At 39.1% G+C, this 25,176-nt stretch overlaps 1 protein-coding gene across 1 annotated transcript in view; it reads left to right on the plus strand.

Moving 5' to 3' along the window:
- KCNQ1 (potassium voltage-gated channel subfamily Q member 1) overlaps window positions 1-25,176 on the plus strand; it is a 321,556-nt gene that overhangs the window by 14,853 nt on the left and 281,527 nt on the right. The window contains exon 2 of the mRNA XM_015863924.2: window positions 24,116-24,206. Coding sequence (XP_015719410.1) covers window positions 24,116-24,206 — 91 coding nt within the window. The remainder of the gene's footprint in view (window positions 1-24,115; window positions 24,207-25,176) is intronic.

The following is a 25,176-nucleotide window of genomic DNA, read 5'->3' on the forward strand; positions in this document are numbered from 1 at the left end:
GTTTAACCAAAGAGTAAGGTTATTAAAGTCTAGATAACTCTGACGAGAAGTTAAAAGCTCTCTTGAACATTGTTACTCTACAGTAACTGCAGTAAGGCACTGGGGGAGTGCTTGTTTATCCTGGTTCCTCTACCATCTCTACTTTTTGTTTCCATAGCATGGAAAACCTGTGTAAGCATGATTCTGGAGATTAAGGCAGCAGTGTAAAAGCTTGGGCAACCTCCTTAGAGTATGGTGGTCGGAGTTCTGTTGCACCTGAGGTTGACCATCTGCAATCTTTTATAATCCTGTACCTCCTGAGCCATTTTAAAGCTGTGATTTCAGATGTGTGTCTGAGGCTGTTATGAATTCACAATTACCATGCAATTTTCAAACAGATGGCAGAAACCTTCACTCTGATATGCAAGACTTCAGTAAGTAATTGAACTCTGGACACGTGTGTGTGTATGAGGGCTGCTCTGAAAGCAGTGCCTTCTGTTTTATGACATTGGCCCATAGTGTCAGAGGTGGATGTTGGTGGTATGGCAATAGAGGTTGAACCTTCCCACCAGTATTCCATCGCGTTTTGTTGTCTAGCAATGGATGGCAGCAGAGGGGCAGTCTGACAAAATGTGGAAGTGAAGATGAAGCAAAGGGGTGACACTGAATTCCTTCATGTGGAAAAAATTGCACCCCTTGACATTCATTAGTGCTTGCTGAACATTTATGGAGACCAACCATAGGATGTGAGCACAGTAAAAGTTAGACTGTGAGCTATGTTTTCCTTGGTAGTGATATGCATGTAGTTCTGTTCGTAGCGGCTATTATAGTGCTATGTTTTGAACTTAAAATGGAAATAATACTGTTAACACAGCCCTTTTAGTTGTTATTATGCAGTGCTTAATGCGGAATTGTGAACTTTTCAGCTTGTCAGGCTGCCCTGACAGAAAGGAGGTGGGGGTACATGAGGGACTGGGAGGGGATGTATCCAATACAGCTGACCCCAGCTGGCCAGAGGGGTGTCTCTTATCATGCGGCATCATGTGGAGCTATAAAACTGTGAGAAGCTATCTGGGAGGCATGTCATTGCTTGGCTACTGGCTGGGCACTGGTCAGCTGGTGGTGAGCAATTGTGTCTTGCGTCACATGCTTCAATTATTTGCTCTTATATACATATGTTCTTACTAAACCATCCTTTTCTCAAGCAATGTATTCTTGCACTTTTTGAATACCTTTCTCCATTTCCCTCCATCAGCCCTCTGTAAGAGATTATTGGCTGTGTGGAGCTGAGCCACCTACCCAGTAAAATCACAACTACAACAACAACAACAACAACAATAATAATAATAATAATAATAATAATAATAATAATAATAATAATAATGAAAACAAATACAAAAATACCCACCAAAATAACAGCAAACAAAAGGAAGAAAGGAATAAACCCAACTCCTCCAAAAGTTGCCTTCATATTAACAATATAGCATTACAGATGATACAGGAAGGTTGCCTTCATGTTAACAATATAGCATTACAGATGATACAGGAAGGTACCTAAGTGTTACAATTACTTTTGATATCTCTCGTGTATATACTCAATAATTTAGAGCCTTCTGATAATTACCATGTGTTGATTTTTCTTGTCAGGCAACACTGGGACTTGGAAAAGTCATTAATGTTGTTGATTTAAATCTTGACAATTAAAATGTTGAAAGCTACCTGTCACTGTGTAACCTTTAGACTTAATTTATTTTTCTCATGGGATGATGGGAAGCAGTTATGTTTGGATCTAGTTTCAGGGTCTGCAATAGCTGAGGTGACAAAGTTGGAGGAATCAGGAAAACCATTAAGTAATCCGGGCTGAATAGCTATTGTTGAATAGATATTTAGACCCAGAGTGTTCTATTGAGCCTCTTGTGAATACAGCCTTGCTGTTCACAAGAACTGACTCAAAGCACTAGAAAGTATTTTTCTTTCTTCTGAAATATAATAAGGCTGTGGCCAACAGGGCTAACTGATGTTTGATCTACATTTTGTTCCCCCCCCTTTTTTTTTTAATGCCTTTTTTTTTTTTTTTTTTTTTTTTCCTTTTGGTGGAGAATGGCTTGAAAGAGAAGATGAAAAGCAAACAGAAATGCTAATAGCATGTGCCTCATGATTGGACCTCTAAGAGCAATGTGTTCAGCTCAAGCAATCATTAACTTTTCCTGATGTTAATGAAAGAAGTGACACTTGTAAAAGCAGGGTTAAAAATAATAATAAAAAAGTAACCCTGAATCCCTGCCCAAATGTTTCATCAGATGACTGAAATTAAAAGATAACAAGATACTTTCCTTAAGATGTCTCAGTTCAGGCAAACCTAAAAAGAAATGAATTAGCCAGTAATGATTAATTAAAACAATAATTTGGAACAGGAAGCTTTCATCTTCAGCATTGTCAACCTCAAAATAAATGCTTTTCAAAGACTGCAAATTTAAAGGAAAATTGTTCAACATTATGAGTGACAAATCATCCTTAGGTAAGTTATATGCATGCATTCCTTTCTTTGAGGATATGTTCAAGTTAAGCTTTTGTATTTTTCAGCTAATTAACTGAGAAATTAAAACCTCTTAAGCAATGAGTAGAAACTTCTTGTTGGTGGATTTGAATATACTTGGAAGAATTTTTGAGGAAAGTACAAATTATCAAATGCTCACAACTTCCTAAGTGGAAACCGATATCAAATGTTATATTTCTAAGCCTACCTTAACCAAGTTGATGTTTATTTTCTGCTGTGATGCCTGGAAGAGGAGAGGACTTGGTGGCACCCAGACATCCTACTGTTTCCTGGCAAATATTTTTGTTGCTTTTCAGTCCTCTTTCCCATCTCTTCTCATTTCTGTCTCTTTGCTTAGAGTGGTGAGATCTTCAGAGGGGGATTATCTGGGTATGCTATTAAGATGTGGGATTCACTGGACACCCTGAGCTTCTTTATGTCCAATGATGTTGTAAATAACTTCTAGTTTATACATGTTTTTTCAAATGAAACAAGGTTCGGTATCTGAAAAGCAGCTACGTGACAAGTTGATTAACTCTTCTCCTATTTGGTTTGACATATTTGCTGTTTGGGATAACCTATTCACAACAGTTTAACAAATGTTGTGCACAATGACAAGGTAGCCTTTGTTGTCCATTGCATGTTAAACGTAACATTTCAGAAACGTGGGGAGAAAAACAACAAAAAAAGAGCAACTAATGTACCTACCAGTCCTGCACTTTAACTGTCAGATGTCCTGGTTTTCTGTTGTGCTGATCTCTAGGGGCTTTGATTAGTGGCACAGAATCACAGAATCACAGAATTACCCGGGTTGGAAGGGACCTCAAGGATCATGTAGTTCCAACCCCCCTGCCTAGCAGGGCCACCAAACATACACATTTACTAGATCAGGTTGCCCAGGGCCCCGTCCAACCTGGTCTCTGGCACCTCTGTGGTAATAATAGCAAATCAAGCAAAAGGTGTCTAGGACGGAATGCTTGGAGCTGGCTGCCATTTCTGAAAAGCAGAACATATTAATAAGCTTGGCACTCATTTTTTTTGTGGGTGTATTTTATTGTTTTTACATGTGCACTTGATTACCCAGAAGACCTTTAGCTTCCTGCTCTCTCAAGGTGGGAAACTGCAACAGTTATAACCATCAGTGCAATCTGACACACAAACAGTGACCTTGGACGTGTTGGGCTTGCTTCCATGCCTTATTTGGGAACTGCTGGTAAAGAGCCATTCAGATAAAACGCCACTTTGAAAGCGTCACCTTAATAACAGGAGCACGGTGGTTTGGGGAAAACAATGTTATGAATTGCACTTTAAATATTTATGGTTAATGAGTTAATGTTACAAATCTCTTGCAAAAGAAACAAAGGCCATTTGCGTCAAGAGTTTCCACGTTGTGTATTTAAACAGTGTTAGGAAGAACTCGTGTGTGTGAACAATAGCATGTGATGATAGGACGAGCTGTTCATCTGGGGTGTGCTCATCTAAACTGGATTGTTCCCTAATGTACCTGGGAGAAGTCATGATGCCTGCTGTGCTGTTGTGTGATGCTGCTCTGTGGGACTGGAAGGGTTTCTTAGTCTTTTTTTTTTGTCCCAGTAAATGTGATATGCCCTTAGCTATTTGTGTCTGCAAGAAGGAGCCTACTACAGCTGCCAATATTTAGGGGAGTAACCTATGTTTGCTGTCATCTTTCAGCTTGTAACTGTGGCTTATCAGTGTGTGCTGGAGTCTGTTCTCCTCTGAGCTGTTTTTTCTTTGGGCAGTGTCTTTGCAGTGGGTTAATAGAATAAAATAATATCTTGCGTTGTACTGATGAATTCTGTTGAGCATTTGACTCTTCCACCTAAAATAACAAGTGCAATGAAGTTTAGTTTGAAGGTTTGGAACCTGAAGCTTTTCAGAAAATGCCCTGGACTTCTTTGGCAGGGTTCTGTCATTGTACATTGTGGGACACCTCAAGATATGACAGAGGGAGTCACCTCAAGTCTGTCATTTAAGGGCTGACGGTAACTTGCTCTGCTAAAGGCGTGTGTTTGAACATTTGTGGCGTGGCAGTATGCTAGGCTTTGTATTGTATTCTTCTCCTAAAGAATTACATTATTTAGGAAATTACTGATGCAATTTTTTTTTTTTTTTTAAACCCTACATCTAATCCAATAAGTCTGTCCTGTTTACTCTTTGGATGCTTTTCAGGGCATGTTGGTAAAAGTGTATTATATTGGTTCTGTTTTCTTCTTTCTGAAGTTTAATTTTTAATTCTGAGTTTTTCACTTTAGTAAAATTTGAAGTTCTCCAAATGTTAGCAGGCTAATAAGCTGCTCGTAGTATTCCTACCAACCTCTGATTTGAAGGGGGTGGCTCTTGTGACTTTCTCCCTGAGTTTTGGGATTCATCACAGTACTCCAGAGATGAAACAACAGGTTTTGTCCTTTTGGTAAGAAGTAAATGAAGTGAGACTGGCTAGAGACGGATGTGGAAGGTGCTGTCTGTCTGTCTTGGTCTAGAAAATTTTTGTTTCTCGCTTAAATTGTCCTCTGAACTATATCACACCAGGGAAGGAAGTTTGAGGGTCTTCTGGGTCAAAGCCCAGGAAACTTGTGAGTCTTTTTTGCGTGAATTTCTTTAGAAAATATCCTATGAACTTTATATCCTGAAGAGTCAATTTCCAGATGGTTTCAGGCAGATGAATCTTATGATGCAAGGGATTTCCTTTTTCCTGACTGCTCCATTGTTGGCTTCTTGCCTTGTGTCTATAGCTCAGTGGATGTAACTTTTGAGGGTAAGTTCCTGGTAGTGTGGTGAGGGTCCTTTCACTTTGTGTCAGTTTGCTATAGCAAATAGAGTAGGACACTGAGAACAGTGTTGTGAGCTGTGACTTTTTTAGCTCTAACTGTTGCATAAAGAAAAGCCTCTACTGTACTCTTTTGTATCTGATCTGGGTATAGCATTTAGTTTTCTCCAGTTGTCAGGTACTTTCACCCTTTCTCCATTGCCCTTCAGAGAGGCAGAATATCTTCACAATACCATAGTTCAGCTCTATCAGATGCAATCTGTTTGGTCTTGAGCGGGATGAGCAATCTCAAGTCATTCTGAACTTCATCCTCACTTCCTGGTAGTTTAGTTCATCCTTGAACTTCACATCTGAACAAGGAGACCTAGGAGACCTTACTGGTGGAGGCTGAGACAAAGAAAGTACCTCATCCACGTGTCTCTGCTGCCTCTAAGTCACTTATACTTACAGAGTATAAGCCTACGTTTCCCTTGTTTGGTCTTTTACTACTAATAGAGCAGTAGAAGCTCCTTTGCTTGCTGCTGGTGTTGCATTCAAGTTTCAACTCCATCTGAGCTTTGGTAGCTCAGGGGTATCTGATGTTTACAAGCTGGCTCCCACCCAAGCAATAACCGGACCAGACCCAGTCTGACTCTCGGCATGTTCAGGGAGATGTGATGTTAGACCACAGGAGATAAAGCTTCAAGAACATTTTGTGATTTCAGAGGATATGATAATCCTTCCTCTTGTAAGGGAAATGTGATATAAAAATGTAAGCATGTGCCTGCATGTGGTTCTGCTGTGGTTCCCATTTCAGGTTTTATGCAGTTCCAGCAGCCAGCTGTCTTTCACTTTGTAAGACTGTAAGGATGTAGGTGAGGAATGGTAACTTTCCCCATAGGACGCAAATTCACTGTACTCATCTGTATCTGCTAGTTCATGAAATTAAGACAAGTTGATTGTTATGGAATTTGAAATGTAATTTTGGAGGTATACAACAATATCCTGTAATGCTTAATCTTTAATGCAACCATTGGTACTATTGAAGTCCTTAATCCTGCTTCCCATCCAACCTTCAACACACAAAAAAACGAGTCTTAAACTTAATTCTGAGTAGAGATGACAAGGGCTAATTACTCTGTATTGTTTCTGCATGGTGTTATTAAAAAGTTGTAGTGCTGTATTTGCTGTGTTATCATTAACTGAAATGACTGTACAGTCATACTGTCTTTCTCTCTGAATTGCATAACCACAGGTTAATCTGCATTTGTTTTACCTTGGTTTTGGGTCAGAGATGGCTTCATTGCTAAATCAGGTAAAATACCTGAATCATAGGTAGAGCTTTAACGGCAGTCCTTTCTCACTCCTCTTCCCCCAAACTAGTCAGAACAAAACAAACCTTCCTGTTGTTTATTTGAGGTAAAGACCTTTCATGTTCCACACTAACTCTTGAGTTCTTTATACAATTTTGGAGATCTTAAATTAAAAGTAAATAAGTAGAAAAGGACAACAAAATGGCTGTTGACTGTCTTTAAAGTTGGAATGAATTTATTCTAGTACAGAATGCTCATATGAAGATCTATCTTCTACAGAGAAGAAGGGGATCTGTCTGTTCCTTCTGCAGTGATGTGACTCCATCTCTGTGGAAGTGGAGATCACTTTTTGCTTACATCAAATCCTGAATCAAACAGTGGACTTATGCAGTGCCTTTGTGAAGTTAGTACAGCTCTGGTGTTTTGGAGGCTAATTTCTTTGATGTTTTTCCCCTGCTGCTGTTTATGTAGCATTAGCAGTGGTCTTCTCAGTTTTTCTCAGAGAGAAGCTACATGACTTAGGGTTAAACCCAAAAGGCCTTCATCCTATCCACTCTTATTTATCATTTACTCAATGTCTGAATACTTAACAGCTTGTGCTTTCTGTGCTCATTTCTTTGAGTGAAATTATCAAAGATGCAGATTTCCTTCTATTTAAACAGTTACATATCCTAGCTGCTATGACATACAGTAGTTAAGCAGTTTGAGCAGAAACCACAGCCTGTAATTAATGTTACGCTGTGGGAAGTGTCAGTGATGTTTACTATAAGAAAGGAAAATTCAGAGATTAAAAACAAGGGTGGGAACCTTTCGTGTGGTCTAAGTCATTTCAGTCCTTCTGTCCTCATGTCCTTCTACTCCTGGGAGTAGAAGACAGGGGAAGAGGTTGGCAGAGGTGCAGGAGAGCTGGCTTGGGGTGTTTCTGACAGTCATCCCAGTTCATCAGGCTTCCTCATGACACCCCTGAACAGAGCGGGTGCTCAGCACCAGATTGGTTGCTGACAATCTGTTAAGTGTGTCAGCTTCTTGGAAAGCTGCTGCTTTTTTCCCTGCTGGTAAGAAACATCTGTAACATCAGTGCTTGGCAGCACTTGCCATTAGAATTGGTGAGTGGCTGGGAATGCTAACCTAAATGCAGGTCACACAAGACAAATGCAGGAGGCTCCCCTGCTTACTGGTTTCTTTGGTGTGTAGAGTTAATCCAGTCAATGTGTGGAAATTATGGTATTAAATTCCCTGCAAGGAGCCAGGTCCTTGGGATCTATCCTCAGCTCTGTATTAGATCTGTGATATGACCTTGCGCAAGTCACTTTATCACTTTGCTGTTCATTTGTCTTTGCTAACAAGGTGAAGACAAATTACTACATGGGTTATTGCAGTGGAAGATTGTATGCACTTTGGAGGTAGACAGCATCCTTTCTTTTCCTTCCCCTCCTCTCAGTGTTGCCCACTGTTGTTACCTGATCAAATAATGCATGCTATCCCTGCAAATGTGCGATGATTCTTCAGGAATAGAGGATAATGAACTACCTTGTGACTGTTAATGGTGGAAACAACATTCTCTGCTGAGCCTCCTTGTGATACCATATCAATAAACCAAGTTGTGGTGGTTATAACATTAACAGAAATACCAGACTAAGTAAGTGTGAATTAAGAAGAGTACAAGAACACTGCTTCATAGAACAAATTCCCAGGTACAAAACACCATTTTTCAACAGAGTCATCACCCTTAGCTATGCATTTTGTCATTGATGAAGAAGAACTTGCACGTCAGCCCTGTAAAATATCTGCCTGGCCATCCAGAGGATAGCTTGTCTTTTCATGTTGCTATCATTACTGCTGAAATACAATACCCACCTTCTCACTGTGGTTACATCCACTGGCTGGTCTGCAGAAGCATCCAGGAAGTGTCAATGAATGTCAGTAGTTGAACAGAGGAATCTGACTGACACACCATTGCTTCACTGTACTTCATGTTAGACACCGTTTTGTTGGTCTGCCCCTCTGCTGCCATCTGTTGCACAACAACTACATGTCATGGAATGTTGATGGGAAGGTTCAGCCTCTACTGCTGTGCTACCAACATTCACCTCTGACACCATGGGCCAACATCATCGAACAAGAGGCACTGCTTTTGGAGCAGCCCTCAGAGATAGCAAGCCAAATGATATGGCAGCATCTTTATATTGTCATCATGTTTTGAAAAACCTGAAAAAATCTGATTCTTTTTATTATTTTTTTTAAGCAGCAATTTCTTTAATCATCAAAACTGTTTAGGGTCAGGTATGCCTTCCTGACAACGGAGTAAGGCCAGTTTGGTTTTCAGTTGTGATTAATGAAATGAGATTTCTGAAGGAGTAAATTTAAGGCAGGCATTTTTGATTGACCTGAAAGTCCAATTTCAAAGTGCAGTAATTTTTAACCAGAATAGATTACTTTTGATTATGTGGCTTTTACTTTGATCTTCTGGTAGAAGACATAATTTCTGTGTTTCTTAAGAGGACTTTGACACAACATTGCGTGTAATTACATGCAATGAAATATGTGTACTACTCTCCTTCTTTCCCAGTGTTATTGGCAACTGTCTGCCTAAAATAGTTTTTACAATGGTTTAAGGTTTTTTGTCATGGAGGAAGAAGTAGATGTTCAGTGGCTGCTGCAGGGCAAGATCAGGATCTATTGCAAAATATTTCAGTGAAAAAAAAAAGTTCAATCTAAAATAAAATATGCCATAGATAATTTATTATAATTATTATTGAAATGTGAAATTTTCACTGTTAAGGAAAGAAAGCAAAAAGGGTGTTGGAGGAGAGGTTCATTTCTTATTATTTTCTTTTACTGCTTAAAATAGAAAGAAGGATGGATAAATAGAAACAAAATGCATAGAATTTTCAAGTTTAAAGGATAGATATCCATTTAAGCAAACACAAACCAGGCTTGGTTTTATATGCTCATTTCTGTTCGTAAATAAAATAAAATGTGGATTTCCCTCTTTTTAATAAAATAAGGGCACCTTCTCAAATGTACCCATGCCGGTAAATCAAAGTGAAGTTGAGACTCCAGCTTTTCCTTAGCTGAGCACAGGAAACTTGTACTTGTGTCCTGCTGGACTTCTTGGAAAACTTGCTGCTGCTGCTGTGGGGCCATCTGCTGGAGTCTTCCTTCAGTATTCTCATTTCTTCCAAGCCTGCATTACCCCAGACAGGTTTTGTTTATTCACTGAATGTTTTCTTCCCCTTTTTCTTTCAGGAATGCTGAGTTCTGACACTACATCCTCAAGGTATTCCTATGCTCCCTTCTTTTAGTCATGATGGGTGTACAGCAAGTTTTTTCCAGCAACTTGATATTATTAGAGGAATCAGTCTCGGAAGTATCTTTTCAAATACGCTATTTTTATCAGTTAAAAAGGAGACTGTTTCAGGAAGCCTTCAGTACTATGGGAATGATAGTGTTATTTTAACTCATGCCTAGGTGGCATAGATGAATGAGAAGCATGCTTCTGTGCCAACCTGAGCAAGTCACAAAAACTTTGTGGATCGCCATTAAAAATTCAGTCTCACTGTTCAAATTAATTGCTCAGATGCTTGACAGGTTATTCTTTGCAAGGAGGTATTGCTGAGGTATTTCATGAATTCACAGATAATTTGTCCACGTATCCTATTCTGATTTTTTTTATCTGCAGGGTTAGGTTTTCCCAAGCTCAAATGAAGTCTCATTTGGAGCCAGAAAATACTGAAAATAATGTGTTTTTGTTATGAAATATTTTTTTCCCATGCATTTGTGTTTGAGATCAGATGTCACCACTCAGAGGGTGGTGATGCACTGGAACAGGTTGCCCAAGGAGTCTGTGGATGTCCCTGGAGACATTCAAGCCAGGCTGGATGTGACTCTGGGCAGCCTGGTCTGGTGGATGGTGACCCTGCACACAGCAGGGAGTTGTAAATGGATGATCACTGTGGGCCTTTTCAACCCAGGCCTTTCAATGATTCTATGATACGTGAGTTTGTTCTCTTCTCCCCATTTAAGAACTGAGATGAAAAGAAATTATTAGGAGGTTTTGCAATAGCATAATTTTCTGTTGGCATTTGATGAGTATTGGAAAGAGCCTGTAGAAGGAAATCTGCAAATGTGAGGTTGGCAAATTATCTGTCTTCGTATTCTTTATTTTATTTTTGGATTATTTGTTGCATTAAGTCCTCTGCTCTTCAAAGTGATTGTTTTATGGTGAATATGCCTTGGGCACAAAAATATGGGTTATATTTCTGTAATTCTTGTGGGCCTTTGTGCAGCAGATGGTCAAAATCTTTCACTGTCTACAATATTATCTGTGAAATGTCTAAAAAATGATGGTATATCTTAAGAAACGTAAAAACACAAGGGCTTGAGCTGGTGTTTACTTACTTGTGTTCAGTACTATTGCAGGCTGCCTAGAGTAGCAATCTGTCCAAACAATTGCTTGAGGAGGGGAAAAAGAAGAGTACGTAAGGTGAAACAGAACACTTCTAGTCTTTTTTTTTTTTTTCTCTTTAATTAAGCATATCCTGTAGGCTGGTCAAGAAATTAATTCTGCTTCATCAGGTTATGGAACAAACCTTAAGTGCTATGCACATTAAAGATATTTTGTTATTTTCCCAAATCTGCTGCCAAAGATTTTCTAAGCAGAACAATGCTTTTGTTTGTACTGACGAAGGTGACACCACGTTAAAAAACACACCAGTATTCTCCAATGGCACAGGTGCCATTTCAATAATGTCCTTAATCAAATGATGTCCTTCAGACTGAAATTGTGCTGCTTAGTTTTGTTCAAATGCTTTTTGGCATTACTGGTGTTATTTGGTTTTCTAAATCTTCTGAAGTGCTTAATGTCTTTTAAAACAGTAATAATTATTGTAAGTTGAGTTTTGTCACTAATGTACAGAAAGAATAACCTAACTGTCTCCAATTGGTGTTGTGGACTGCAAGAAATTCCTGTTCTGAAGTTCTGAGCTCTGCATGACTTAGCCTTTTCTTTGAAGAGAAGTCTGGAATGGCCAAAAGCAATTAGGATCTATAACTGTAGATACATGTTGAAAAGGACTTAGTGCACTAAGTTGAAAATCTATTCAAAAGAATTGTAGCTTAGCTTCTGGATGGTAAATATACTGTGGAAATCTGACCTTTACACAGAATAATTCTATGGATTACTTGATGCACGTGAACTGCAGTGATTTAATCATGATGCACTTACAGAAGTACCTTCAAAATGTCAGGCTGATTTTTAATAGTTTTCATTGTAACCATGAAAACCTTCATCTGTTGAAAAGCAAAGCAAAGAAGTGAAGTGTTGGGGACAGATGACTCTATGGTGCAGTGTTTCTCTCATCAGCTTTCATCTCCTTCCACCTCCAATGTTATGACTGTCACAATCTGTAGGATAGCGTTCTAAACAATAAATTCTCATAACTGAAAATTAAGTAGGTGAAATGAATGAATAGATGGAAAGTAAATGGTTGCTAGAGGCTGTATTATTGAAAATTATTATTGGCAACCTTGACAGATGTTTATACATATAGAAGGATGTGGACTGACTGCAGTATCATATAGATGGGTGTATTTGACCCAGCAATTTCACGGTGTTTTGGCTGCTGCTGCAGCGTTGTTAATATTTAAAATATCTAGTAGTTTAGGGCCAAGAATAGCATCTTAAACATAGTTTTGGCATGAGGTCATATGTTATTTAAATGGATGTTCTTAATATGCTGTCAGATCATATCAATGCATTTTACTGACACTTTCTAAACGTATGCTTGAAATGGCAGCTTAATCTCAAGGGCACTGAACTCTGACAGAAAATCAGCATTTTATGTTTCCTGGTAGCTTGGCCACGGAATTGTGGCTTCCTGGAGTGAGAGCCCTTCAAGGTTTGCATCTCTTTAAGGCTTATGCCCATATTTAACTTGGTGCATTATTAATTTATTTTTATAACTATTATATGTTGAAGAATAACTAAACACTTTATTACATCTATATTGATGCTTAAAAAAAAACCAACAAAACAAACAACAAACACACACACTAAAAAAAAACACAACAAAACACAAAAAACTCTACAACAACAACCAAGAAATCCAACAGCACAGGAACTGCAACGATATGCAGATTGACATCACTTTGTATACTCAGAGTACTGATGAAATTTAAATGAAGTAAAATTCTTTTTAGTCCTGAATTTGAGTAACTCAATATTTCTGGCATTTTAATTTTGCAGACGTACTTCAGCTTTTCCTCCATATAATTGAACCAAGCATATATTTGGCATTTTGCTTACTATTTCAGTTATATTGTTAAATTATAATTTTTTTATTTTTTTTTTTGCCTTTCAGACTTAGATCACTATGTTCAAAATGTTATTCTTTGCTGTTAGCAAGCACTTGCAGTCTGTGTGGTTTGTAAGTTCTTTGGTTTTAAGAGCTGTATGTTTAATGTTCATGGGAACACTGAAATAGTAGACTACATAGTGTAATGTCTCCCATGTGTTTCATCCTTCTCCTCAGACTGTCTTGTAGTGTATCAGAAGCATGAGAAATATTGAGAGATCTTAATATTCTCTACTAAATTTAATTACACAGTTCTCGCTTGCTCCTTCCACAAAGTTTTGAACTGGATTCTGTCTTACGTGAAGCCCAAATTTAGCAAGCTCTAACATACTTAATTTTCATTTGAAATAAGATGAATTTAACTATATGTTAAGTGGAAGCATCAACTGATAACCTCAATATGATGCAGCTTTGGAACTATTCTTTTCAAGCTCAGGGAAAGAGAACAGCACAACAAACTTCTGAGGGAGTTTCAACCCAAGGATACGTAAGATTCTTTGAGCATTTGTGGTACCCATCTGGAATGAACTTGGTGATATTCAAACATTGCCACCATTGTTTCCAAAGCATTGAAGCCGATATTCAGCTTGGTACACTTTTTATTTTGTATTATTTTTTTCTCAGAGGAAGAGGATTTTTGTCTTAGTTATACTGCTTTCTTCTAGTACCCTGATAGCACTTGTTCTTTTCTTTCTTTCCCCAAATCAGTACTTTGGTGGATATGGCTGGAAAGGCAGAGAAGCTCTAAGCCCCATGAATCTTCCATTTAAAACGCGAGAGTTTTCCTCATTTTCTTCCACTTTTATCAATTAATAAAGATCCCATTTTATGTTATCAGCTTGTTAAAAAGAGAAGGCAATACTGAATTCTCTGAAAGCACCTGTCAGCTGTAGATATAAGTAATTAAAGGAGAGGGTCATAATTAAAATGGCTTGAGAGTACTTATCCCAGCTCCAAATCTTTCTCACGGTCTTCATCTTACTTGCTGGCTCTGATGATAGTCTCTTTCAGATGATGTTGTATCAGGAGAAAAGAGCATGGATGGCTTTTGGGAGATTGGGTGGGGTAGGCCAGAGTTGCTCAGGTCTGACACTGCTTTGGTCATGATGGGAACGGATCAGAGCAAGTATCCAGGTCAGTAGCTCAAAGTAGGATTATTTCTTCCCCATTTGTATACTTATGTCTAGGTATATTTATGTTAGAAATGTCAATGTTGACTTCCCGTCACAGAGGATTTTCACTGAGCTGAGAACGTAGTTGTTTCCTTGTAGAACATGTAAGGATTAAGTCCTGATTTCTGTTCCTGAAAGTTTTCGTGCACCAACAGATCACTTGTACAAGACTGGGTTGCTATCTGCCTCCTAAATTGTGGGGATATTGCTTCATTTCTTCTGCCTTGTTTTTGTGTTTTTTGTTTTGTTTTGTTTTGTTGTTTTTTTTGTTTGTTTGTTTTTGTTTTTTTGGGGTGGGGGGTAGGATACAATTCTAACTTGGCCAGAAGCTGCTTTCTAAGTGAGGTCTAATTCTGACCTGAGAAGCTGACCAAGTCTGTTTTTCTGCAGTGTTATACTCCTATGCCACTACAACAAGATAATCACAAAAAGGAGCTGTGTAGCCATACTTGCCCGCTATATCTTCATAGAGACTTGCAGCTCTTTGCCTGATTTATAGCTGTCTTTTGTTTTCTAAGAACACATCTTTGCCTATTGTAGCATCCCCTCTTCAGCATGCAAATCAGATGCGTATATTTTAGGAGGCACAGTACAGTGTCCTTTTAACTGGGGAAAGTGATTTGTAGTATAGTGGTTGTGAAAGTAATTAACAAATGGGAAGAAGGGCAATAAGAGCAGCTTTTTCTTTGGTAAATTTCAGTGAGATTCTGTCTAGGAAACTTACTGATAGGGTTGATAGCAGCAAAGTAATGGCTTATGGCTGGTAGTTTTTCAGAAGCTGCATTTTGCACAAAAATGGAGAGGTTTTTTGAATCCTTTTATTTGTATTTGGATATTATGTTATTTAAAATGCTGCCTTGTATCTGTTTTTACACTTTTCTTGTAAGTGATCCTAGAGGACCTTCAGTAACTGTAGAAAATGCCACCTTCAAAATGAGTTTTGCTGTTATTGTAGCACTCAGTTTTCAGAACACACCTCTCCTATCTTCCACCTACTAAAATGAAAACTTAACCAGAATCAGATGATAATTAAAGGTAAGTTCTCTGTTGCAGTAAGAACAAAATGTTTGCTTTCAGCTACGGTGCACAACTTTTCTATCTAAACCTGTGCTTGCAACTCATGTTTGTTCATGCCCACATCTGTTTATTGTGTGAAATAAGGCAGATGCCTGGCCCCCACCTTGGCTGCAGCACTTCGTAAGTAATATGGGTGGTTGAGCCTCAAATACAAATTTGCTCTGCCTGCATTCTCCTCTGCATTCTCCTCACCCAAGCATTTAGTATGTTCAGTATGGTTTCCCTCAGAGAAACTTCGTAGCATTCTCTCCTGGCCCCATACTTCTGGGTGACTTCGAGTGTTCCATGGCCTCAGGAGGAGGTGAGGCAAGCATACCTGCTGAGTATGCTTTGTTTGCACTTGTGGCTGTGAACACTGCAGGGCCCTTTGTGATGATGGTTTGTCACCTGTTCTGCTGGCACTGACACCAAATGGCTTTTAGGCTGTGTAGTAGGCCATGCTTTTATGATGCTTCAGATCCACTTTGATTTGAATGCATGCTTAAAACCAAATGTAGGTGGAACTTGGTGTTCACCGTGAAATGGGCTGTGCTAGAGCTGCAAGTGAAGTACAGAAGAGGACCTATTCTGGAAAACATTTCAGGATCTTGCTTTGAATGATGGGCTGATACGGGATGTGTGTACGCATGGTTGTGTCAGAGGATGAGAAGAACATGACATCTCTGTTTCCTAAAGGCATTTTCCTTGCTCTTTTGGCCAGTAAGAGTAATTCCAAGCAGAAATGTTGTGAAAATGAGATCTTTTTTGTTCAGTACTGTTTTGTCAAACCATAAGAATAACAAAAGATTTCACTGTTTTACATTATTCTCGCTTGTAGACTTCAAGCATGAGCGCTATGATATATTCTCATCTTGCCAAGTCTAATGTGCCTGTGAAAACAATTGCAAAAATGCTTTAGGCTTTTAGTACTGGTTGATTTCTTTTCCCAGTTGGGAATGTGCACTCATTTCTTCAGTGGCTCTTGTTGCTTTGTTTGTGATCAGGCATATTAGAAGCTTGTAACAAACTGTCTGAGGAGTCCTAGTGAAGCAATTGCGGTCTGGTGGTTAGTATCTCAAGTCATGTGCTTGTTTCAAATGTAGCATATATTTTTTTTTTCCAGCTTCTTATACTGCACCTATCATCTTTTTCCTCTTCAGCCGTGCTTATTCTCAGAGGAACCAATACCTTGCTGCAGGATGCAATAACATGGCTTTTGTGAGCAGTTAACCTTTCCTCTTGAAGCACCTTGACATCTGGTTTGCATTTCTACTGCAATCATACACTTTGCCAAGGCCTTTCCTGCAATAATTCTGGTGTTGTGTCCTAAATGACTTTTGATTCATTGTGTCCTTTGTGCTTTGGTACGCTGCCCATAATTTAAATTATTTTTACAGACTCTAATCTCTCAAAAGGGCCAAGTAAGTGTGATAGAAACCTTGCTTATTAGCTGCATAGCTAACTTGTTTTTATTAGACTACCATGTATTGTATATTATTTGCCTTGTACAACAAAACTATGTTCTCATGCCGGAGCTAGAAGATAGTATTTCTTTGACAAGAAGTCAAGGAGATGGTTAAAAATTATGCCATTGTTTCCTTCAGGAAGCACCAACTGTACTTAGCCTTACAGTTGGAACAAATACATATTAACAGGAAACTCCATCTGATAGCCCTAAGGTAATGCAAACAAAGTATTCACACTTTGTTTATCTGTTTGAGGTTTTCTAATGGCAAGTGACAGCTGAGAATAGTGATCTGTCTGCTAGCTTGACCTATGTAGGACATAAGGGAGGAAGCGTTCATTGGACAGGAAACTGTTGTATCTAGTTCCTGAAGGGAATCATTCTTCACTGCAGCAGTACAAGTATACTTTCCCCTGCAATGCAACCTCATGCTGTAGTGAGGCTGGAAGATGGGAAGGGGTTGTACCCCTCCTTCCTTCCCCTGTCTCAAGAACAAAGCCAAGAAAGATCAGTCAAATTCTTAAAGAAACTGCACACAAAGGAATCTGGGGGGGGGGGGGGCAGAGCTTTAAGCCTCTGGCTTTGTGAGTTGGTGGGTTGTTTTGTTTGTTTTGTTATTAGGATTCTTGTAGATCTTGTAGATTTTGTAGATTTTTTTTTCACTAGCCATCTTTGGCTACTGTTTGTGTGGGTTGCTGGTCTATTCTGACTCTGTGCTGTGGTGATTTTTTATTTTAATATTTCCCATTTTTCCTGGACAAAGAGCCAAATTAAACTGTATATACACTCAGAAGATAAATGGTTCTCTCCTAAGCAAGTTAGCTGAACTGACTAAACAGCACAGCTAATGCAGTAGCTAAGGAAATTTCTTTCAAGAATTAGAAGGTACCTATTGGCCTTCTTTAGTACACTGAGCTATGCTCTTATGGTTTAGAGTCCTTAAAGAATCAGTGTCTTTTCAGACTCTGCACAGTGAAATCCTGATTATTTTGTTTAAAGCAGCCTTATCTGAGTATCTCGCATTTGAAAGCACAAGTTGGGATTTGTACTTGACTTTGTACCTTGATGATGAACCCATAAAGTAAATTTCCATCTTGTTAGCCAAGGGTAATTTTCCAGTTTTCTTCTGTATATTGTTTTTTTTTTACCAGTATGTCTTATCTGAAGTTCTGCATCTAAATCTTCACTACAATAATATTTTTCATATTTTTCAAGCTCCATGAAAATGTCCTTTTGACACCATTTTTGCTCACAATCTGAAAAACTAATGTAAGTTTGTCTACGTAAGCCAGTAAAGTGACAGAGACAAAGAATCAAGAAGAAGAGTTAGGCAGAGTGCAACCAAAGACATAAAAGGATGACAAAGGTTGGTTGTTGGTTGGTTTGGTTTATGGAAAGCTTTTTTTTTTTTTTTTTTTTTTAAAGTTTGTCATTTTCTCTAGTAGATGAGATAACTGAAAACTAGGCATTGACTTCCTGACTAAAAAGAACACAGATACTGCAGTTACAATCTAAAACAATACTTCCTGTACGTAGAGAGACTGATAGCTGGATGCCCTCAAGACTTGGTAGCTGTAACACTTAAAAAGTTGTTAGAAAGGAGACAGCAGAGTTGAGTCAGCTCCTGTTGGATGGGGAAAATACTGATCCCTTTTCTGAAGTGATAGAGCTCAAGTTGGATTTGTAGCATATTAGGTTTTCAGTCTCAATTCTTATCCATTAAATGTTATGGAGGTTTCAGCTTAGTTTAGGGTCTACCACCAAGTTTTTCCCTTTTCATAGGAAGACCCCCACTGAGAACATGTACAAAACACTGCAAGAAGTAAAACTTGTCCACATTTAGATACCTGTTTTGATGATGGTATATTTCTGTATATGAGACCATTAGTCTGGCAAGTTCTTCTAGCTTGTCTCATGGACCTTGTTTTTAAATGTTCCATGTTGTATCACTAGACATATTTTTGTAAAGCTTTTTCAGCCCTGCCACCTGTGACATTTACTAAATGAGCATTGCTCCCCCTCACTAACTGGTTAATAGTTTCATTGAACCTTCTGCACACTATATCAAACCACAGGAAAGGCACAGTAATGTTCTAAAACCAGATAAATCTGGGGGAAAAAAAAAATTAGCAACTGAGGGCAGGGAACCACAAAGTGCTGAAAATTAGTCTGGATCTGTTCTAAAAGTTGATGTATGTCCTGGAATAGTCAAAAGTAATTCCACCTTGATCTCTTCATACATCTTGCATGTATTTTCTGTGTACTTCTGAATACAATGCATGCTAGCTGCTTGTGTTTACTTATCAGCTGTGTGATTCCTGTGTAGAAATGTTATACACAAAAATTGATCCATGCACAGCTACCTGCATAGTCTCTTTCGTGTAAGTGTCTATATGCCTGTGTCTATGGATGTGCTTTTCTGCTTAGTGATTAGCTGTCTGACATGCACTGAGATAGCTCTGCTCCTGGCTATGGCTCTGTGAGGTATGCAGTGTTGATAAAAGCAGAGTTGAAAAGACAGCTGTGGAATCTGATAGGCCAGAATAGCTTGTTCCAGGATAGCAGTGCTGGCTGCTTGAGGAGGAACAACTTGCTTTGTAGTTCAGTGGAAACACTGTGTAAGTAGTGGTTTTGTAGGCACATAGAAAAATACAAATTCCAGGGGTCGGTGTAAATGTAGCACTGCTAGATATAAGTTAGCTACAAAGTAAGTATTTGGAGGGCACCAAGTAATACAGTAGCTGTGGTACAGGAAGATGCTGCTTATTAACTGAGGATGGCCCGCGAGTGACTAAACAGCTATCGCCTCATCTGCAAGGTCTGCTTGGCCCTGCAATCTGAGAGAGAGATCAGAGCTGATGGAAAAATGGAACCCCTCATTGCTCTGCTTCCTCTGTTGAAGATGAGGGTAAACGAGCAATAGGTTTTGGGAGATGAAAGATCTGTACTTTCTCAGGCTAAGCACATGTATGCAGGTCTTTCTGCTGTGTGTGGCCTGGGCTTGGTTTGTACCGAAGCTCTGGAACAGCTGCATTCTGCACATTGCCAGCTTGTAGCTGAGTGCAGAGAAATCTAGGCTGAGGCCTGGAGCATATGGTGCCTGCATGGATGAGGGCCATGCTCTGCTGCTGCTGCTGGAAGGGGTTACAGGTGTCAGGACTCAGCTACAGGTTTATGAAGAGTTCTGTGATAGTGGGAATGTGTGGCCAGGCCATGTAAACACCTGTGTAATGCAGCTTGTGCATTACACAGTTGCACCTATATTACAAAGTTGCACCTATAAATGCTCGTGCACCTTTCCTGACTGCTAGATTTAAAGAAATTCCATGTTCAGCTGTCTGTCTTTCTTGGAAAACAAAACAAAACAAATCACATTTCTCACATAGATCTTTCTGAATCCTGACAGTTGCATTTCCCCAGAACAATGTTGAGATAAGTCGATGCTGTCCCTGTGGCTGTTTGTGACTGCTCACCTACTGTTGGCTTGTTTGTCTGCAGCAATTTCATGTAGGTAGCAATTGAAAATATGTGTTCTGCATCTTCCTAGTGCTTCATGCTTTTCCTGATGCTTTGTCCTCCTGGTTCTGAAGCAGAAAAGGAAGTTACTAGAACTGTGGTATTGGAAGAGGACATGAAAGGTGGCAGGCTGTAGCAGGAGGGCACAGCTTTGGGAATGGCAGAAACCCAGTTTATAGGGAGGAAGAGGGAAAGTGTATGGCCATGTGCTGGATCCTAGCATGTGCACATGAGGTCTGAAATTATACTGTACAAAGAACCTCTATTCTCTTATTTCTTAAATCATTACAGACTTTATAATTCTTCTGTTTAATCTGTGTATGCATGTGTACGTCCATAAAAACAATATTGCACTCACTAAAGAATAATGTTCATGTTTACTATTGTGATGAGAATGTGCAGGTGTGTCAATTGCAGCAGGAAGTTGTTAGTGAAACCTCAGAAGTTTCTTTTCTTTTTTTTTTCATTTGTTTGTTTTAATGGTGGTTGCTTTGTTTTCCTGTGTTATAAATCATAACCCCAAAGTTTGTGAAGTCATCGCTTACTCTGCAGCCCATTTCCTCTTCACTGGTGTTTCCTTCAAGTCTTGCAAGTATTTGGAGAGGAGGGCTGAAAATGTAGACCTAAATCCTCCTATCTAAGTCTTTCTTATTAGATAAGAATAGATGAAAATTGCACTCCTATCGCAGCATTCTTTCTGTGTCAAATCCAAAGTGAGATGGCAAGAATGGGACATCCATTGATAGCTTTGGCCATCAGAAAAAGCTCTTCATATAAACAGCAAAAACAACAACAAAAAAACCCAACCTGTTCATTTAAGTACTGTTGAAGATATCAGTTGTTGAAGTTATACAGAAATAGTAAACTCTTGTCAGAAGTGACTGTTAGTTCTTCCTCTGCATGTGAAGAAGTGCAGAACTAATCCTCTGAATTTGTAGAGATTAGGTTCTTGACTTTTTTTAAACAGGAATTTGAACCTGTGCAGTGCCGTATGGATGATAAATCCATTGTTACAGCCACAGAACACAGTCTAGGATGGTGCTAAATACGCTGGCTGTGATCCAGCAACACAGTTATGGGTATATTTTAATTCAGAAGTACTGTGGAATCCCATTGACTGGAATTTGGCAAAGAGTGGGAGCTCTGCAGGCTCCCTGGTGGTGTGACAAAAGGCTCTCTGCTATCCCCAGGAACCTGGAACACAGATACATCTCTGTGGTGTAGTATTGTTTATAAGGGGGGAAAAAAATAAGAGGCAATTGGAAGAAAAAAAATAATAATGTAATATATCTGTAGAATTATTTAGGAGACTTTCTGAAAAGTGGTTCTCCAAAATAGTGAATATGGCAGTTTTGATTAGAGAGATTTTGTTAATCCCCTTCTTCCAAATGTTATCTTTTTTTCTTTCTTTCTTAAGGATCTTTATATCTAAGGAATGCTCAGCAGCTGCTTTTTCATCTCCACTAAATGCTGATTAATTTTTGGATACATTTCTACAGAGGAGGGTTGGTTTACTACTACTCTTGGCTATCTTTTTAATGAGCCTCTGCAGTCTCATTTTTGACAGGGTGTCGGTATTTGCTTCTTAAAGGTGATGAGAATTAAAATATTACTGAATCATATAGTGTGCTGCTGAACAAAATACCAAAACACAGTGATGGAAGTACCCAATGCATGAGAAAACAGCCATGCTTGTATGTCTGTCCATTGAGTAAGGCCTTAAGTAAGGACTGTGCTTGTCTGTAAGGCCTTACTCCAGCAATTGATCATATGTAGCAAGTGATGTGGCCCTGCTGAGCACAAATTATATGGCTGCTTGCATCTTGGCTCAGAAACTTGGGTTTGTATGACAGGCTGCTTAACTTGTTGGCATCTTTTATCAAGACTGTAGTAAATTATGGTACTTGTGTTTAGACTTCCTTTTTCCCCCTGAGTTCTGAGCATTTGTTCCAATTTTCCCATGATGAGTGGTGTGTTTTATTTGCCCACTAGTTGTCATTCCCCATGTTACTTCCATCAGTGCAGAAGCTTATAGTCTGCATTTGGAAACACCCTTTTTGTGAGAGAAAGGTGTTTTCATCTGGCAGTCCCTGGTACCTGTCAGTGCTTTAGTGATGTACTTGCTATGTGAGAGGCTGCAAGTGTGTCCCAAGCAACTTCCATAAAACAGTCTGAAGAAGAATTTTCTTTGATAGCTGCCTTACTTATTTACCTTATTTTTGTCTGGAAAGCAGATAGTGAGATTGAAACATATCCTTGTGCAAAGAAACTCCTTAGAAGTGGATGGCATGCTGACTGGCACCTGATGGAGTTCTTAAGTCAGCTTTCAGTTCCTTTAATAGAAACGAGTTTTGGTAAACAATTCACCCTTTAGTTTCTCTTCTTGACAGCTAGGCACACAGGCTTTTATTTTTGATCCTGGTTTGCTTCTCTTCAAGCGTGGTACGTACAAAAATGTGATAGTCTTGGCTTTGGTGCCCTCTTGTGGTGTAATGCGTTGGCTTGGCTACAGTTTTACAAGTGGATTAATATTAATGACTATACTAAGTATTGTTACAGCTCAGTGTCTTCAGGTAGCTTACACCATCCTAAGTGACTCTTGGAATGAGCACTTCTGTGTATATCAGATTTCTTGTCCAGGGATCTTCAGCTGCCTCTACGTAACTGAAAGTACTTCTGTCCATGTTCCAGTGACTAAGGACCTATTATAGGCAGAAGGTCTGGACACATGGGCAAAATGTGTTATGTTTCAAGTCGCTGGTTCACCTTGTGCTCTCCTGCCTCACTGGTACAGGTTACTGCTACTTAAGAGGATCAAAAGTTAGATACATGAAGGTTTTAGAGATAAATTTGAGTGCTAAATATTTGTGGTTTGTCTGTGTAAAAGTGTAGTCTTTTGTACTTATGTTTGTTTTTTTTTATCCTCTTAACATCCAATTATTATCATCATTGACTAATTTCATTTTTTATGCCTACTATTATTCCCTACTATTGAAGCTTCTTCACAGTTTTGTGATATATTCACCGCATCCTCTGTATGTGTGCGTTGGATTTGCATGAACTGTGCTTTACAGCAGGCACTGGGAAATCTAACTTATAACATCAGTCACATCATAATGGCAACACATTTGTTTGCTTGAGTGCTCAGCCTTTCAAAAGATTCACCTGATGAAATTCTCAGTTTTCTCATATTTCTTTCCATTGCTCACTTCATGCCTCACAAAGGAACATGTTGTTTGTGATCTGGAAGAAACCTATGCTTGCATGTAATGGACAGCATCCAGTTTGGGTCTTAAATGTTTTGCACAGCTGAAGCTGCTAAGATAGGAAAGGGTCTGAAGACAGAGGCTGCAGAGCTGGGCAGCTGCAAAAAGCAGGCACACAGCCTTGCTTCCCAGCTGAGGAATGGGGCTTCCTGGGGCTGAGTCGGCTGCAGCTCCCTGGCTGTCCCTGGTCATGCTGTATCAACCAGGACCTGCTGTGGAAGGACTCACTTGGACAGGGGAACAAACCTTTCTGTTTCCTCCCTCTCTCTCTCTGCAATAGTTGCTCTGAAATTTGGTTTTAAAATGGAATGTATCCTAAGGTGTGTTTCAAATGCCAGATTTTGTTTATCTGGGGCCTTTTGGGAAGTGGTTGTAAAAGATGTGGGCAGAGTCTGTTAAGCTCTGGCTTAGTTGAGATTTCTTTTTGTAATTTTCGAGGTAGGCAAATTCTAACTTCCTTGTGCAGTTTTGATTTGATAATTTCTGACACCAGAACTCTTTGTCTGAAGATAAAATAAGCCGTACAATGAGAAGTAGGAACACTCACAAGTTGCCGGCTATGTTTAAGATAATGCAACGCCAATGTCATTTCTGTGTGTCCAGATTATTTGTGTTGGAAGGAGTATTTGTCTTCCTTCTAGATTTTGGTGAAGCTGTGTTACATTGGGTATATTTTGTTTGTTTTGCAGCTTCCTTATTGTGCTGATATGCCTTATCTTCAGTGTGCTTTCTACAATTGAACAGTACGCAGCTCTTGCTACAGGGACGCTGTTTTGGATGGTATGTATTCATGTGATCATGGGTTTGTTCTTAACACGCAAATCCTCATCTGAACTAATGTCATGCGCACAATGTTCTTTATGGTTTAGAAAGAGACTTCTTTCTGCTTCTGCCTAGTGAGTCTATCAAGCCCTAGAAAAAAAACAAAAGTTACAGTAGTACTCATATCCTATATAGCCTATACTAAGGATGTTCAAGTTGTGTACAACTCAAAGCTATTGTTATGTTAAGCTTGAATCCTTCATGTTGGTTGTGTGAATCCATTGTTTAGCCATGCTGAAAACCAGACACCTGAACAAGATTGGGGTCAGGGTGTGAGGGGAACAGAGTAAGTGGAAGTCCTTTCTTTAAGCAGAATCCAGATCCAGCGTTCTTTCACAACTGGTAAGCTGGTATGCTTTCATTAACTTGAGAATTAAGCCAACTTGCTCTGTTTGTCCTATGCAGCTTCCCTTCAGTAATGAGCATTTTGTTACCTTAGGTTTATGGTTCACTGAGGCTGCAGCGGGTATAAATCAAGCTATGTTCTAAGAGCACTGCTGTTCTGCCTGTTCAGGCTTCATTCAAAAGCCTTAGTTTTGAAGTCTGAGAGGCATGTTTTTCATCATAGCAAAAAATGAAATAATAATAATAAAAAATTGATTTTGCGAATGAGATCATGGAAATCATTTTGCATGTTAAAAATGTATTCTTTCCCTGAAGGACTGACTATAGTGACTTTAAAGAGACTCAGATTGATTGGCAGTGAGCCACTGTTCCATAGCAGTGGATGGGCTGATGCTCTATCCAATTTTGGTGGGACTTTCAAAGGAGCTGTAGCACCTTCCTCAACAAAATTTAAGTTCCAGAATCTAGTTCCTATTAGCGTCTACCCAACAAACTTTCTTATTCTATCGTAATTTTAAGATTTTTCTTGTTTCAGTAGTAGTCACAGAAGACATTGCAAATAATGCAAATGAGATTTAAAAGG

This window comes from Coturnix japonica, chromosome 5 (genome assembly GCF_001577835.2).
Source record: "Coturnix japonica isolate 7356 chromosome 5, Coturnix japonica 2.1, whole genome shotgun sequence".
Lineage (NCBI taxonomy): Eukaryota > Metazoa > Chordata > Aves > Galliformes > Phasianidae > Coturnix > Coturnix japonica.